General features: G+C 40.9%; 1 protein-coding gene across 1 annotated transcript in view; it reads right to left on the reverse strand.

The window, feature by feature from the left end:
* Positions 1-957: 957 nt before the first annotated feature.
* Positions 958-16,247, reverse strand: part of LOC133773365 (junctional adhesion molecule A-like) — a 66,608-nt gene continuing 51,318 nt past the window's right edge. Inside the window, 2 exon segments of the mRNA XM_062210735.1 lie at positions 958-1,482; positions 1,484-2,021. Coding sequence (XP_062066719.1) covers positions 1,183-1,482; positions 1,484-2,021 — 838 coding nt within the window. The 3' untranslated portion in view covers positions 958-1,182.

Here is a 16,247-nt window from a genome sequence, read left to right on the forward strand (position 1 = left end):
TCTACCTTTGTGATAAAACAAAATAAATCATAAAGAAAACCTAAATACGCTTCCTTAATATGATTTTACAAGTACGTAATCATGTATGTATGTTACAAATACTCTCAGAATGGACTAGAAACTTTTAAAACAGTTAAAAATACACATAATTTGGGATACTAAATCATTAAAAATTTTAGCATTGTGCTGAAATCAGCCACATTAACAGCTGAATGATGAAAATAGAAAAAAATATAATTTATAAATATATACTCTGTGAATGGAGAGAATAGGCACACCTATGAAATTAAAGAGATGATTCTGAACAGTTGGAGGGAAGACAATTGCTTCATTCTTTTTTTTTTTTTTTTGACAAGTCAATTTTTTATTTCCAACATCCAGCTAAGACAAAGAGCTAAGATGCCTTCCAACATCCATCCAATTTCAGCATTTGGCTAAGACCACACACACACACGCACACACAGGCTCAGCCAGCGCTACCACACACAGCCCCACAGACACGTCTCAGAGGGCTCTGTGCAGTTGTTCCAGCTGAGGGAAAGGTGACGGCCTGGGCTACCGGCTCCAGCTTTTCTTCAGAGCAGTGGTTTTAAATCTTTTCCACTCCGCGTCCCCTGAAGGTCTGCTGTGCTTCGGCCTTCCTACGGACACAGCGCCCGTCTGCTTATGTTCAGACGGAGGACAGGACCCCGGGGCACTTCCAGTGAGGAGACAGAACAGTGGGCTCCAGAGATGCAGGAGACTTGACGTCATCAGCAAACAACTGTTCCAGCCGCTCCAGTCTCCAATCCCCACTCCAGAATGGCTGGTGCTGGCCCTCCGTGGGGAGGGAAACTGATTCAGAAGCCACAGCGGCCCAGTCGGGTAGCGAAGGCAGGTTCCAGGGAGCCCCACCCCTCTGGCTCTCTACTTAGAAGGGAGTTAATAGGCACACCTGGGATTCCTGTCTGACCCCTCGTAGGATGAGGAATACAAATTTTCTAGAGTCCCAGGCCAATCGGCAGCAGCAGGATTGAGAGAGAGTATGTACAGGGAGAAGGGGCACATAGCTGACATCATTAAAAAAACACATCCTAACTGAGATGCTAGTGGAGGGCCTGTGAAAACTACAGACACCAGGGGTTAGAGTCTAGTAGCACCGGAGTAAGGCAAGCACAGGACCAGGTGGGAGCCAGACCAGGGTCACACCAGGAATGACGAGGTCTGTTTGAATTCGCCATCACTTCTAGCAGTGGGCTGGCTGTAGATCACCTTCTTGCTGGAGGTCCCTTTCTTTGTTCTGTCAAAGTAGCCTCGGCTATAGTCAAACCAGATGCCTGCGATCAAGACTCCAAGGAGAATCAGCATGACCAGGACAGCAGCCACAATGCCCCCTACATTCAGCGCCACAGCTTCCATGCGCACAGCATCTGACATCACCGGTGTCCCGAATCCATTCTGTGCCTGACAGCTGTATTCTCCAGTATCGAAGGCTGACACTGGGATCAAAGGCCAGCTCCCCTGACTTTTGGTTCAGAGTATAGGAAGAGTTGATGAAGGCGCGGTTGTTCTTGGGATCTGTAGGCATCAGCATCCCATCCTTGAACCAGGTGTATTCAGAGGGTGGGGAACCATCTTGTTCTGAGCAGGTCAGTACCACCCGGTTCCCAATGGTGGCGGAGGAGGGAATGTTGACTGTAGGCTTGGATGGAGGTACAAGCACAATGAGCTGGATGGTGACCTCCCCATAGCTGTTGCCATCATCCTCAGAGACCATGCATGTGTACGTCCCAGTGTCTTCCCGGGTCACGGAACGGAAGGTGATGCCGCTCGGTGAGAAGGTGACTCGATCCTCATAGGAAGCTGTGATCCTGCTGTTATAGCAGACAAGACTGGTGGTTGTACCTTGGGCAAACTTCCATTCCACACGGGGATTGCTGAAGCCAGAGTAGGTGCAGGGCAACTTGATTGGGTTATTCTCTGCTACTCTGACTTCAGGTTCTGAGGTGTAGACTGTACCCTTGCCCAGCGCCAGTGAACCTCTAGATAAGATATTGCATGATTTTGTTTTCTCTGTATTTTCCCATTCTTCTATACCCGGAGTCGGATTGGCGCCCTGCGTGTCTGAGCCGCCTCTGCTTCATTCTTTTGACTTATGAACAAATATTCTTTGTTATCTATTACTATTTCCTTAATTGTGTGTTAAACTTTATGTAAGGTATCGGCATCTACAGTATGAAAAAAAGTGAACTTTTTAGTTCTGGGAGAAAAAACCTTACATAATAATTATAATTTATTAGAATATAGGGATCAATAATGGAGAAATGACAGCCCTGTGGTATATGGACAAAGTTAGTGAAGGTTCCCTGGGAAAAGTGGCAATATAAATTAATTTCAAAACACTCCATAGCCTGTTCTTTTCTTTGCCAAATTTTCTATTAAATGAATTTACTCAGATTCCCCAAGCATGTCTCTGATCAATCTCTGCTAAAAATGTATCTCGGGTTCTCATTACCTGTATAATAGTTTAATTTTCTTGATTGACTTCCTCTGCCATCTTTCTGCATTTCTTTTATAATCCTCATATCCTTCCTCACATACCTTTGTAAGACTTCTTGATGCCAAATTACTTCATCTAAGCTGTGCTGTATGCATTTCCTTATTGTGATTACTGTCTTCAGAATGATTTTGATTGTGGTTTTATATGAATGTTCCATCCCCAAAAGACATCTTGTACACAGTTTGATCTAAGCCAACCCATTTACGGTAATATTTTTGAATTAATGCCTTTGTATATCGGGGCCAGAGTTGTGGTGCAGCAGGTTAGGGTTCCATCTGTGACACCAGCATCATGTGTGAGCACCAGTTTGAGTCCCAATGGATCTACTTCCCATCCAGCTCCCTGCTCATGCTCCTGGGAAAACACTGCAAGATGGCCCAAGTACTTGAGGCTCTACCGCTCACATGGGAGAGCTCTCTTTGTATCTCTGCCTTTTGAGCAAGTTAAATGCATCTTTTTTAAAAAAATACTTTTGTATTTCCTTTAGTATTCACATGGATGGATTAATTCTTGGAGGCTGGATCTAAGTTACCCTGTTTATTTACTGTAACAAAATCTTCAGTACCTTTCAGACTGAGAAAGAACTATTTTTTTTTTTTTTTGGTATCTCAGTCTTTTACTTTTACCTGTTTATGTTTTAGCTGTTCAAAAAAGATTTCTAAGAAAGCATAACATATTTTACTTCATAGTTTTCACTAATTTTACCCTTATCATTGTTGCAACCAGCATGTTTCCACGAGTGTGTGATATCTTGTACTAAATATCTCAGCTGCAGTATAACTTATAACTGTGACTTAGTTCCATGTGTTTACTTCCTCTTAACAAACTGTGATTTAAGCCAAGACTGTTCCCCATATTTTGCTTAAGTCCTGCTTGACTTTTAAGAGTAAATTGGGTTATGTCCAGAGGTATTCCTAGACATCCTCTATCATTACAATGTTTCACCTATCTGTAAAGTAAAAAGTAGTAGTGTCTCACCCATTTTCAAGTGTTTACCTAAATTATTTGTATGCTCTTATGTGGATTGGTCTGGCTATTATACATTTGGATGGGTGGGTAGGTAGATAGGTAAATAAACAGATAAAGAATGAAGATCTAAATATAAGCAGGTACTTCGAAAAATTGTGAAATAAAATAGGCTTATTTTGTTGCAAAATTTTTGAAATCCATTTGTGTTTCATCATATATAGCTTTTTGGATTATCTTTTAGAAATACCTTCATAGTTATGTCTAATTCTCTCTCTCTCTTTTTTTTTTTTTTTTTTTTTTGACAGGCAGAGTGGACAGTGAGAGACAGAGAGAAAGGTCTTCCTTTGCCGTTGGTTCACCCCCTGAATGGCCGTGCAGTGCCATACCGCGCAGATCTGAAGCCAGGAGCCAGGTGCTTATCCTGGTCTCCATGGGGGTGCAGGGCCCAAGCACTTGGGCCAACCTCCACTGCACTCCTGGGCCATAGCAGAGAGCTGGCCTGGAAGAGGGGCAACCGGGACAGAATCCGGCACCCCGACTGGGACTAGAACCCGGTGTGCTGGCGCCATGGGCGGAGGATTAGCCAATGAGCCGTGGCACAGGCCCTCTAATTCTCTTTAGATTAATAGATAGTTGGCTTATCTAGCAGTATATATACTTACATCTATATCTACTCTTCTTTCTCTTTGCAAGAAACAAAAATGGACATTCTGCTGAATTTTTTTTCTATCACTTTTGGAATGTGCTGCAATATTCTCTGCAGAGTGCTGCATTAATAAATCCATCTGATCAATTTGATTACTTCAGGCTTCGTTTTTATACAGAGTCAATACAAGATTCAAGATGAACAGACCTATAGAATAACCAGGGGAAGTTCCAGAGAATTGCTTGCAGGCTAGGGATGTGCAGTGTTAAGCCTCTTTGCTTTTGCTCCAAGCTCTTAGAATACGCTTAACCCAGAACTTTCTCTAAATTGGAGCAAACTACATAAGTCAAATGGCAGGAGGCAAGGGAAAGAACAGACCAACCGCCCTCCCCAAATAAGAAGCTTATCAGAAAGGACCACATTCTCATCCAAGAATGGAGTGGCCTGAGAGTTCTGGATAATTTAATATCTTATTTCGAATCAGAAAGTGTCTCTCTTGTATTCGCTTAAGTCGCAAGTACTTCCATATGAACTAGAGGACTGGCTGAATTGCTGCATCTATCTCAATGTTTTGCATTATTTTGTTCTTACATTTTCAAATGTTGCTAGTGTATCAGTTACAGCTAAATATCTACATTCAAAACAAATTCTCCAGAGATGGACTTGAACTTCAAAACTGTGATTCTGAGATTTCAATCTGCCAACAAACCATAGCCAATTTAAGGGACAAAACTGTAGGATGCAAATAATTTTTGTTAATTAGCTCTTATTAAATATATTATTTACTCTATATGACGCCTTAATGCACAAGGGTTGTGACACTCTCGCTGACTTTTGTTGGACCTATTGGGCTATGTTCTTTGAACTGAGAAAAATATATCAGTATGCAGAGGAGCACTCTTTGTTGTCTACAGTGTTTTTGTGAACTAGTAAAATTCTCAAGTTTTTGCTCATTATTTTAAGGACTTGTTTAACTTCATCATGCCTGCAGAATTCTAAGTCCTGAAGAGCTGAGGGACATCCAGGGCCTGCACGGTGTATTTCCATAGATAAGTTACTCAGAAATGGAAAGCTCAGAGATCGAGGGCTGCTTATGCTGAAGCATGAACAGCAAATGCGAATGTTGTTGCATAAGAAATCTGCTTCCGGAAAAGGAGGAAAATTTTAAATTTGGTCTCTTGGCTTCTGAGTCTAACCTGATTTGGAAAAGTCTATTCACTGGAAACAGAAATGTGAATTTAAACCACATAAAACTAAAACAAAGCCACAATTAAACACATAAGTGAAACATATTTTATAGTTTAGGTAACCATTGCTAACGTTATTTCATAGTTTTCTCACGGTTTGCTGTGGTCAGATGTATCAGTTACAGGTTAACTATTTGTGGGTATTTTAAGAAAATATCCTGCATTGTTAACATCTTTAAAATGTAGGATTCAATCATGGCGATCTTAGAAACTATTTTCTTAAGCTCCCAAGCCCTGTCACTTGTGTTTGCAAACACTCCATGTGTTCAGTATAATGTCGTAGCAAATGATGAGCAGAGCGGCTTTCAAAAACTGGAAATTCTCCTATGAACAGAACCCTTTATCTCTACTTAGTCTACAGGGAAGTGTTACAATGATGAATGACTTTCAGTTCCCCTATTTTTCTCTCCTTAGCATTACAGATTTTCATTCAGTACCCAGCTTTCCTGTCTGACATATTGTGCTTCTTGGATTGAAAAGTCCCATTAAGGGAGAATTAGAAAGTTCCCGTCAGTAGTTCATCAGAGCAAGTTTAGTCTGTTGATAATTTCTGTCATTTCTTGACTTGAACAGCACATTAATATAACTAATGCTCTGACTTAAATAAATAATGTTCCTATTGTCATTGTTGAAAAGCTGCCTTATATTAAATGACTAATTTCTCATTACAAATACAGAAAATTGCTTTTCCTCACATCAGCCTTTGAGGACTAGGATATAAGAACCTAAAATCATTTATCCACACTAAAGTAAATAGATATGTAAGATGATGGAAAATACTCAAACTTGTAAAAATTTTGGCCATACCATTTTAAATGCAAGTAAAGATTGTTTATAATTGCATAGAACATCGCAAGATCCACAAGTATTAAACTGACAAATGAAGAGATAACTTGCAGATAGAAAACCTAACTGATAACAAACATATACCACCTCAGTACTGAGCAGAATATCTTAGCTCATGGTCTTGGTAAGTAGAAGACTGCTTGTGCAGTATGCTTGTTTGATGGCTTTACACTGTTCCATCTGTACTACTCCTGCATTTTTATCAGCCTTGTGTCTCAGATACGGTCATTTTGGCACAGGTAGTGAAGTATCTTCCTGGTGTCATCTAAGCAGTAATTTATATTGAGATGAGTTGTATGCATAGTATACAAGCATGCAAACCACAATACATGAAGGTTACAGAAATAATACAGTCCAGAGAACAGCAATGGTGGGCAAACATTTGTGCAAAATGTCAGACAGTAAATATTTTATTCTTTCCTTATGCTCTCTAGCAGCCACTCCTATCTGCAGCTGTAGGCAAAACCTACACACCTTTCTTTATTTTGAAGAAAAAAAGAACTGTATTTACAAAAATGAGTGATGTATGGGTTTGGTCTATGGGCCACAGTTTGCTGACTCCTAGGATACAGTATGTAATTGAGGTGCAGCCATGGAAAAAATGAATGGGGAAGAGATCACTAGCCTGGCTTAGATTCTAGCCATAGATCTATCCTCACCAAGAAATGGTGAGACATGAACAACTAGGAGTTAGCAACGTTCTGAGGGAGGAGGGGCAAGCAGTGTGCTGCAACAGGCCATCCTGATTTGAAAAACTGAGCTCACTGATGCGACCGGAGTTCCAACTCAGAGATACGGTCAAGAAGTCGTCCCTGCCAAACACCATACCTCAGACTGAGAGAGTCTACTACTTTTTAAAAGTTTACTGAAACCAGTTTCCATCTTGGAAGTTGAGGATGTCAGAACAGTTTCCTGGAAACAAGCACACTGGGAGAGTTTAGATTGCTTATTGTGGTAGGCTCTGTAAAAAGGGGCTGGCAGGATGGGGAAGAGGAGAACTGATCTACCACACAATGCGGCTTGTAGGCACAGCCTACTGATCTACCACACAATGAGGCTTGTGTAGGCACAGCCTAGTGATCTACCACACAGCGCCCTGTGTTGTCACAGCCTACTGATCTACCACACAGCGCCCTGTGTTGTCACAGCCTACTGATCTACCACACAGCGCCCTGTGTTGTCACAGCCTAGTGATCTACCACACAGCTCCCTGTGTTGTCACAGCCTAGTGATCTACCACACAGCTCCCTGTGTTGTCACAGCCTAGTGATCTACCACACAGCGCCCTGTGTTGTCACAGCCTAGTGATCTACCACACAGCTCCCTGTGTTGTCACAGCCTACTGATCTACCACACAGCGCACTGTGTTGTCACAGCCTAGTGATCTACCACACAGCGCCCTGTGTTGTCACAGCCTAGTGATCTACCACACAGCGCCCTGTGTTGTCACAGCCTAGTGATCTACCACACAGCGCCCTGTGTTGTCACAGCCTACTTTATAGCAGAATTTGTATCTGCAAAGCCCCTTCCTGCTGTGCTAACCACTGACAAGAGGTGAGGGTCTTTGAGCGTGGTGTCCAGCAGTGTCTAGGATGGCACCCTGGGTGGGGCTGCCAAGATTGGTGTGGCACTTTCATAGATAAGAGGCTATGACCTGAGAGGGAGTTGACCCTGTGCTGAAAGCAGCAGCTATCCCCAGTAGCTGGGAGTATCTCCTAGATGTTTCTGTGGAAAAGAATGCATTTTGGAGGCTCACCACAAAACAGAATGGATCCATGGCTTTTTTGCTTGTTTGAGATTGATTGATTTGAAAGACAGAGTTAGATACAGAGACACCTCCATCTGCTGGTTCATACCCCAAATGGCTGTAACACCCAGAGTTGGATTGATCCAACACCAGGAGCCAGGAGCTTCGTTAAGGTCTCCCACAAGAGTGCAGGGCCCAAGTACTTGAGCCATCCTCTGCTACTTTCCCAGGCCATAGCAGAGAGCTGGAACAAAAGTGAAGCAGCTGGGGGGTCGAACTGGTATCCATACAGGATGCCAGCACCACAGGCATCAGCTTTCCCCACTATGCCAGAGCACCAGCCCTGGGATTTGTGTTTTGATAATACCATGTTGACTGTAGTATAAAAGTGCATTATTAGGCCGGCGCCGTGGCTCAACAGGCTAATCCTCCGCCTTGCGGCGCCGGCACACCGGGTTCTAGTCCCGGTCGGGGCACCGATCCTGTCCCGGTTGCCCCTCTTCCAGGCCAGCTCTCTGCTGTGGCCAGGGAGTGCAGTGGAGGATGGCCCAAGTGTTTGGGCTCTGCACCCCATGGGAGACCAGGATAAGCACCTGGCTCCTGCCGTCGGAACAGCGCGGTGCGCCGGCCGCAGCGCGCTACCGCGGCGGCCATTGGAGGGTGAACCAACGGCAAAAGGAAGACCTTTCTGTCTCTCTCTCACTGTCCACTCTGCCTGTCAAAAATTAAAAAAAATATATTAAAAAAAAGTGCATTATTAATTGTCAAAGTGGAGACAGAAACACCAGTGGGAGTAATATAATGATTCAGATCAAAGGTAGTCAAAGTTTGAATTAGGATAATGGCAGAAGGGGAAATAGAGAATAACTGTTAGTGTGAGACATTGGTTTTGAACTCCAGCATATTGGTAGAGATACATTGGATTTAGAGAATGAGAGATGGTGAGATCAAAGACATAGTTTCTGGCCTACAAAAGAGTAATGTGTTTAGACAGTTCCTGAAATTTTGAATGCTAGAAAGGAACCTGTTTGCTGGAAAAATAATGAGAAAATTTGAAAAGGCTAAAATTGAGGGATTTTGTATATTCAAAGGGTGGTTATGAGTAGTGCATAAGATTTTGTGCTTTAGATCAATGGTGGTTGAAGCAACATATTTTAGTGTAGGTTACCTAAGTGAATATTACAGATAAGAAAATAAACTTGGAATATGTCTTTAGGTACACCTATTCTTTGTAATCAAGTAGAAGACATAAGAGTAAACCAGGTGATGTTTGGTGTAATGGAACTGAATTTAATGGAGTTCTTTAAAAATGAAGTACTGGTCAGCAGTATCAATTTTATTGGATTATGATTGAGACAGATGTTACCTAATGAAAGATGGCAACATTTCAGTTGGATGTAGCAACAGTTAAATTCTGCATTGGCATGGATTGAAGAATTAAAGAATACATGAACAGCTAAAAATGAAGCAAAACATTTTAATAATTTAATTTTGATAGAGAAGAATTCTTCATGTATCATAAGAGTCCAGAACAAAAACATTTAAAGATTTATTTATTTATTTGAAAGGCAGAGTTACAGAGGCAGAGAGAGAGAAAGAGAGAGAGCAAGAGAGAGAGAGAGAGAGAGAGAGAGAGAGAGAGGTCTTCCATCCAGTGGTTCACTCCCCAAATAGCTGCAATGGCCAGAGCTGCCCTGGTCTGAAGCCAGGGCCAGGAGGGTCTTCCAGGTCATCCACGCTGGTGCAGGGGCACAAGGACTTAGGCCATCCTTAATGCTTTCCCAGGCTGTAACAAAGAGCTGGATCAGAAGTGGATCATCTGGGACTCAGACTGGCACCCATATGGGATGCTTGCAGTATAGGCGGTGACTTTACCTGCTACACCACGGGGCTGAATCTCCAGAATATTTTTTTACATTAAGTCTATGCTTCAGCCAAAAAAATCAATCAGAACATTACCCCTATGTGGGAAACTTCCTACTTCTTTCTCAGTCACTACTGCTTCTGATAACCACTATCCTGATGTATATAACATAGCTTTTGCTATGTGCATTGTATGATTGAATCGTATAGAATTAATTCTGATGTCTTATTCCACTCAACAATGTATTTGTAAGAAATATCCACATGGTGCCATGTAGTTACAGATTTTGTGCTTCTGATACTCAGTAGTGCCCTGTAAGGTACTTATCCATTCTATTGTTGGTATTTGGTTAGTTTGCAGCTAGCAAGGTGTTAACAAGGTGCCACTCATCTAAAAGCAAATGTATGGGGCCAGCGCCATGGCTCAATAGGCTAATCCTCCGCCTTGCGGCACCAGCACCCCAGGTTCTAGTCCCGGTCGGGGTGCCAGATTCTGTCCCGGTTGCCCCTCTTCCAGGCCAGCTCTCTGCTCTGGCCTGGGAGTGCAGTGGAGGATGGCCCAAGTGCTTGGGCCCTGCACTCACATGGGAGACCAGGAGAAGCACCTGGCTCCTGGCTTTGGATCAGTGCGGTGCACCGGCCACGGCAGCCATTGGAGGGTGAACCAACGGCAAAAGGAAGACCTTTCTCTCTGTCTCTCTCTCTCACTGTCCACTCTGCCTGTCAAAAAAAAGAAAAGAAAGCAAATGTATATGCATTTCTGTTAGATAAACTCATACACCACAGCAGAATAGACATCCATGCAAGCTTTCCTATATATGGCCAAACAGTTCCCCAGAGTGGTGCAGCACTTTGACACTTTCGTTGGGAGTGAATGATCATGTCAGTTGTTTCCTGCTTTGACCAACATTTGGTAGTTTATTCATTTTATGGGTTAGTTGTTTCCAATCTGGAAGAGTGGACTGAAATTACATTGTGGCATAATATTTCTTGGAAAAGCACCTATCCACGTGTTCCTTGGCCATTTGGGTATCATTGTGATGTGAAGTAGTTTTCAAAAAATATGCCCACTTTATTATTGGTTTTCTGCCTTCTTATTTATAGAAATTCATTAAGTTTATTATTTTTATCATTTTGTTGGACAAAGAGATGCTTTCCTTCCATGACTTGAGTTTCATTTTCTTATCTTCTTGATAAATTCAAATTTTTACTTTAATATAATTTAATTTGTAATACTTTTCTGTTATGACATTGATTTAACATTGTATATTCCTAAGTCAAAGGGTATTTCCCTGCATATTCTTTTTTTTTAAGATTTTATTTATTTATTTGAGACATAGTGTTACAGATAGTGAGATGGAGAGACAGAGAAAGGTCTTCCATCTGCTGGTTCACTCCCCAGATGGCTGCAATGGCTGGAGCTGAGTTGATCCAAAGCCAGAAGCCAGGAGCTTCTTCTGGTTCTCCCACGTGCATCCAGGAGTTCAAGAGCTGGGCCATGTTCTATTACTTTCCCAGGTCACAGCAGAGAGCTGGATCTGAAGAGGAACAGCAGGGACTTCAACTGGTGCCCATATGGGATGCCAGCTTCACAGGAGGAGAATTAGCCTACTGCACCACAGCACCAGCCTCTCCCTGTGTATTCTGCTAGAAATTTCAGGATCTTGTCAATTTTGAATCTTCAGGGCATCTGGAATGCACATCATTTAATTTAGGGGAAGTGTGCTTTTTCATATGCTTAGCCAATAGACTTAGGACCGTGTATTTAAAGGACTATTGATCCCCATCTGATTCTCCTCTCTCCTGCCCTCCGTTGTTCACCATTGTGTTCCTCTTGTCAGTAAGCAGGTGGTATATGTATGATTCTGTTTGTATTATCTGTTGGTCTATTTGTCCACCTTTCTGTCCTCCAACTTTGTCTTTTACTATTGCTTTGTAGTGGCTCTTGGTACTGCAAGCTCCCTAATGTTAATCTTTTTATTTTTCTTGCATGATTTTCAGATCGAGCTTTTTATTTTAAAACTAAAAGCTTTGGGTTGTGTTGACTCTGTAGATAACTTTGGGAACGGCTACAGTTTTCCACTAATAAACATATCTGTGTGTCCTGATTTAATTGTTGTGCCATTTGGTGTCCTCCTTCGCTCTCTCCTAAGCTTTTGTAGGGCAGATGTTTAGCATAGTGATTAAGATGCTCACATCCCATATAGCACTACCCAAGTTTGAAACCTGGCTCCAGTTCCTGACTTCAGCTCCCTGCCAATGCAAACCCTAGGAGACACTAGTAAAGGTTGGAGTATTTGTTTCTTACCACCCATGTGATAGGCCTGATTTGAGTTCTCATTTCCAGCCTTGGCCCATCCCAGTCCTGGCCACTGTGTGCATTTGGAAGTGGGCTGGAAGAATTTTCTCTCTGCCTTTCTTTGTCTATCTGCATCGTTCATAAATAAACAAATGAAGTATTTCTAGGCTTTTAATGGCTTCTAATCCTTTTGCAAACAGCATTTTGAGGTATTTTGTTTGTTTATTGATAATATCTACAAATATATTATTTTTGCTGACTGTTTATCTGATTCTACTCATAAGTAATATATTTATTCTGTGAAGCTTGTTTATGTGTTTTTATTAGGTGTTATCTAATTGTATTATCTGGAAATATTTCTTTCTTTAAACTTTTGTGACAGTGATTTTTTTCTTGGTCCATCATACTGGGTAGAGCCTCCATTAAAGTGTAGAAAACAGTGGGTGTCTCTGCTTCTCTCCCTATATTGGATGCTGCCATTAATCAATATTTCATTGTTGATCAGATGGTTTGCAAGAGGTTTTCACAAATAGGTTAAATTGTAAGAGGAATCTCCCCATTGTTTCTAATATGATTCCAGGCTGTTTTTTATTTATTTATAATATTTTGAAAGATTTATTATTATATAATATTTTGGAAGATTTACTTGGAGAGAGTAATGGGGGAGGGATAGGAGAGAGGGTGAATGAATGAATGAATATAAGTTGGAGAATCTTTGATCTGCTGATCACTTCCCAAATGGCTGCTACAGCCATGGCTGGGCCAGGCCAAGGTCTAGAGCCTGAAGCTCCACTTGGTCTCCTGGGTGACACGGGCCCAAGTACTTGGGCCACCTTCTGATACTTTACCAGGCTTATTAACAGGGAGCTAGATTGGCACTGGAGCAGCTGGGACTTAAGCTGGTGCTTTGAGGTATTTGATGCTGTGGTGGCTGGCAGCACTTAACTTGCTGTACCATGCCACCAGCCCCGCGAGGCTGCTTTCTGAATTGTGATTTTCGAGTTGCAGTCAAATTAATTTTCTTCATCTTTCATATAAGCTTTTATTTGCTTTGTTTGTTTGTTTCCTGTAATGCTGTGAATACCTTGGAATGATCCCCAGTGTTAAAACCAAGAATGTACAACCAGAATCCACCTCAGTGGGTTAATATTTAATGATGTTTATTAACATTTTCCCATATATGTTCATAAGCATGGTTTTAGTACAGATTTATTCCCGGCTCATGCAGGATTTGAGGAGTTAATAGGACCATCGTGTTCTTGGTGACTTAGAAATCCAGACTATTTTACACAATGACATTACCATCTGAACACTGTGTCACTGTGGCAGGATAAGAGATAAATGGAAGAGACACACAATTCTCAATGACTTAAAAATAACGTATCTAAAAATAGCAGACTACCTTGGGAAAACCAGTCCCATACCCAAACCAACCAGCAGCAATTTAAGTGTGCACCTAGTACTGAGACAGTGTCACGTCTCCTCACTGAATCTCCTCACTCCCCATGCTCACCCCAGCCTCTGGTCAAACAGCCTGTTAAATACAAGAGTATCTCAGAAAGCTCATGGACAAATGAAATTAAGAGATGTTTATTTTGTTGTAAAAGTTTTGTGAACTCTGGTATGGGTTTTTTCCATAATACATAATTCCTGTGAGCTTTTTGGGGAATCCTTACATGCATACATTTCAAAAATTGTACCAAAATAAACTTATCGTTCGATTTCTTTTTCATGAAAATTTTGAGGCACCCTTGTGTATTTCATTGATTTTCCTAAGTTTTCTCAGTTTCATATTTTAATTTTTGGTCCTTGTGGATACCATTTGCTTTAGCTAATGTAATTTCATTCATTGGCAGTGGCTGAATGTTTTCCTAACATTTTATAGTGACTCTGAATGCATATTTAATAAACAACTAAACACTGATAGATACTATAGTTGAGTATTCCTAACATGTCTTCCTATTCTATGGCTGTACAGTTTAGAGTTTTTTTTTAAAGTTTTATTTATTTATTTGAAAGGTAGGGTTATAGAGTGAGGGTGGGAGTGTGGGGTAGAGACAGAGAGGAAGAGATCTTCCATGGCTGGTTCACTCCCCAAATGGCTGCAATGGCTAGAGTTGGACCAGTCTGAAGCCAGGAGCCAGGAGCTTCTGGGTCTCCCACTTGGGTGTAGGGGCCCATGTACTTGGGCCATCCTCTGCTGTTTTCCCAGGCAAATAAGCAGGGAGCTTAATTGGAAGTAGAGCAGCTAAGACTTGAATTGACACCCATATGGGATGCCTGTGCCTCAGGTCTGGAGGAAGTAGCGGAAGTTGGCCTAATGCTTGTGCCACTGACACCCATGTGGCAGACCAAGTTGCTCCTGGCTTTGGTCTGGATCATCAGCCCTGGCTATTGCAACCACTTGGGGAATAAACCAGAGGATGGAAGATATCGCCTTTTCTCCCTCTCTCACTATAACACTTTCAACTAAATAAATCTTTAAAAAAATAAAATGCAACATAAATCTCTCAACATGTCTCTTATTATTTAGTGTTTTATAAATTTAAATATATAAATATTTAGCATAAATATTATTCTTTAGCAATTCATTAGTTTCATAAAAATCGTTTCCATAGATTATTAGTGCCATGAATTTCTGATAACCATTTTTATAAATCCCGAGTGTTCTAATTTTTGCTTCTTTGGAATTATATTTACAGGATTAGGCTTATTTCTGCAAATCCTAATTAGCAATATATTGTTTTCTTTAACATGAGTCTTTACCATTAAAATGATTCTGTTCCCTTCAATGCACATATTAAATAAAACTTTTTAATGTTTTTGCAAACAATGGTTTCATGAAGGAAATACTCCTCTTGCATTTATATAATTATTAACTTATGCCTTCAGTTAATTCACAGTATTCTGCAGTGGGCATAATGACCACTAATCAAACCAGTAACAAGAACACAGCAGATGCCTTGTGGATAAATGAACTTTATTTTTTCAGAAGTCATTTTAGAAACGAGCTTTTAATGGCCAGCCACTCTGCCCTTTATTTCAGTTACACACACACACGCTCACACCCTCTCACACACACCAGACCGTTATTCAGCATCTAGTAAACTCCGAGGACTCTCCTGGGCTGTAGAGTCATTTAAACGTGGATGGCATAATCCCTGCCCATAAGCAGAAAATAATGCAGAAGGAGCCATGAGACCTAGGCTCAGATTCTGCAGTTCAAAGCTGTTATAAGCTCTGCACCAGAGATACAGGGAGCCCCTCTTAGTAAGAGCTTAGGAGTCTCAAAAGTATCAGTGAGGAAACACATTTCATTTACGAATCCTTTTAAAACCTGACTTTTAGCTTTTTTTGTGACTTTATGATATCTTGCATCAGCTCCGAGGACTTAAAATTTTCAGGGCGGTTCTCAGAGTCACTTCGCAATTCCTCCCACGTGGTCTGCGTTACTGCTTGTGTCTACCACTGGGTGATTAATGAGTGTTCATTAAGTATAGTTACTGTGGCCAGACTTCACATGCATGAACAGTGGGAACACAAATATCACAGTTCAGATTTCCACAATCTCCCTTCTATAAATTAAAAAATATATATATATATTTATACATATTTTGTGTTTCACATAAATGCAACTTGGTAGTGTATATTTACCATCTAAAGTGTATATTCTGAATGTTAAAAAGGACCCATAATTTTCAGAACAAATTTGTGTCTTATTAATTTATATTAAGATCAATTGCATCTATATAATCAAATTTATCTTTCTCTTATCTGCATATTTCCTGAGAGTCTCCTGTTTGTGCTGTTTCACTTTTCTTTTTCAGTTATTTCATAATTCAGCATTCATTCATTCAACATCTAAAAACAATCCTTTATGTGATTTTCCATTCTTTTCTTTTATTTATTTTTTGTTTTTGTGCAAACCTTTTATTTTCTTAACATAAATAAGGACTGTTTTCTCTTTCCACATGTACATTTTTCCAAATATCTTTTTATACCTGCTAAGAGAGTACTTCACAAAGTTCATGGAAAATTAAATCTTTTTTTTTAAACTTTTATTTAATGAATATAAATTTCCAAAGTACAGC

This window comes from Lepus europaeus, chromosome 14 (genome assembly GCF_033115175.1).
Source record: "Lepus europaeus isolate LE1 chromosome 14, mLepTim1.pri, whole genome shotgun sequence".
Lineage (NCBI taxonomy): Eukaryota > Metazoa > Chordata > Mammalia > Lagomorpha > Leporidae > Lepus > Lepus europaeus.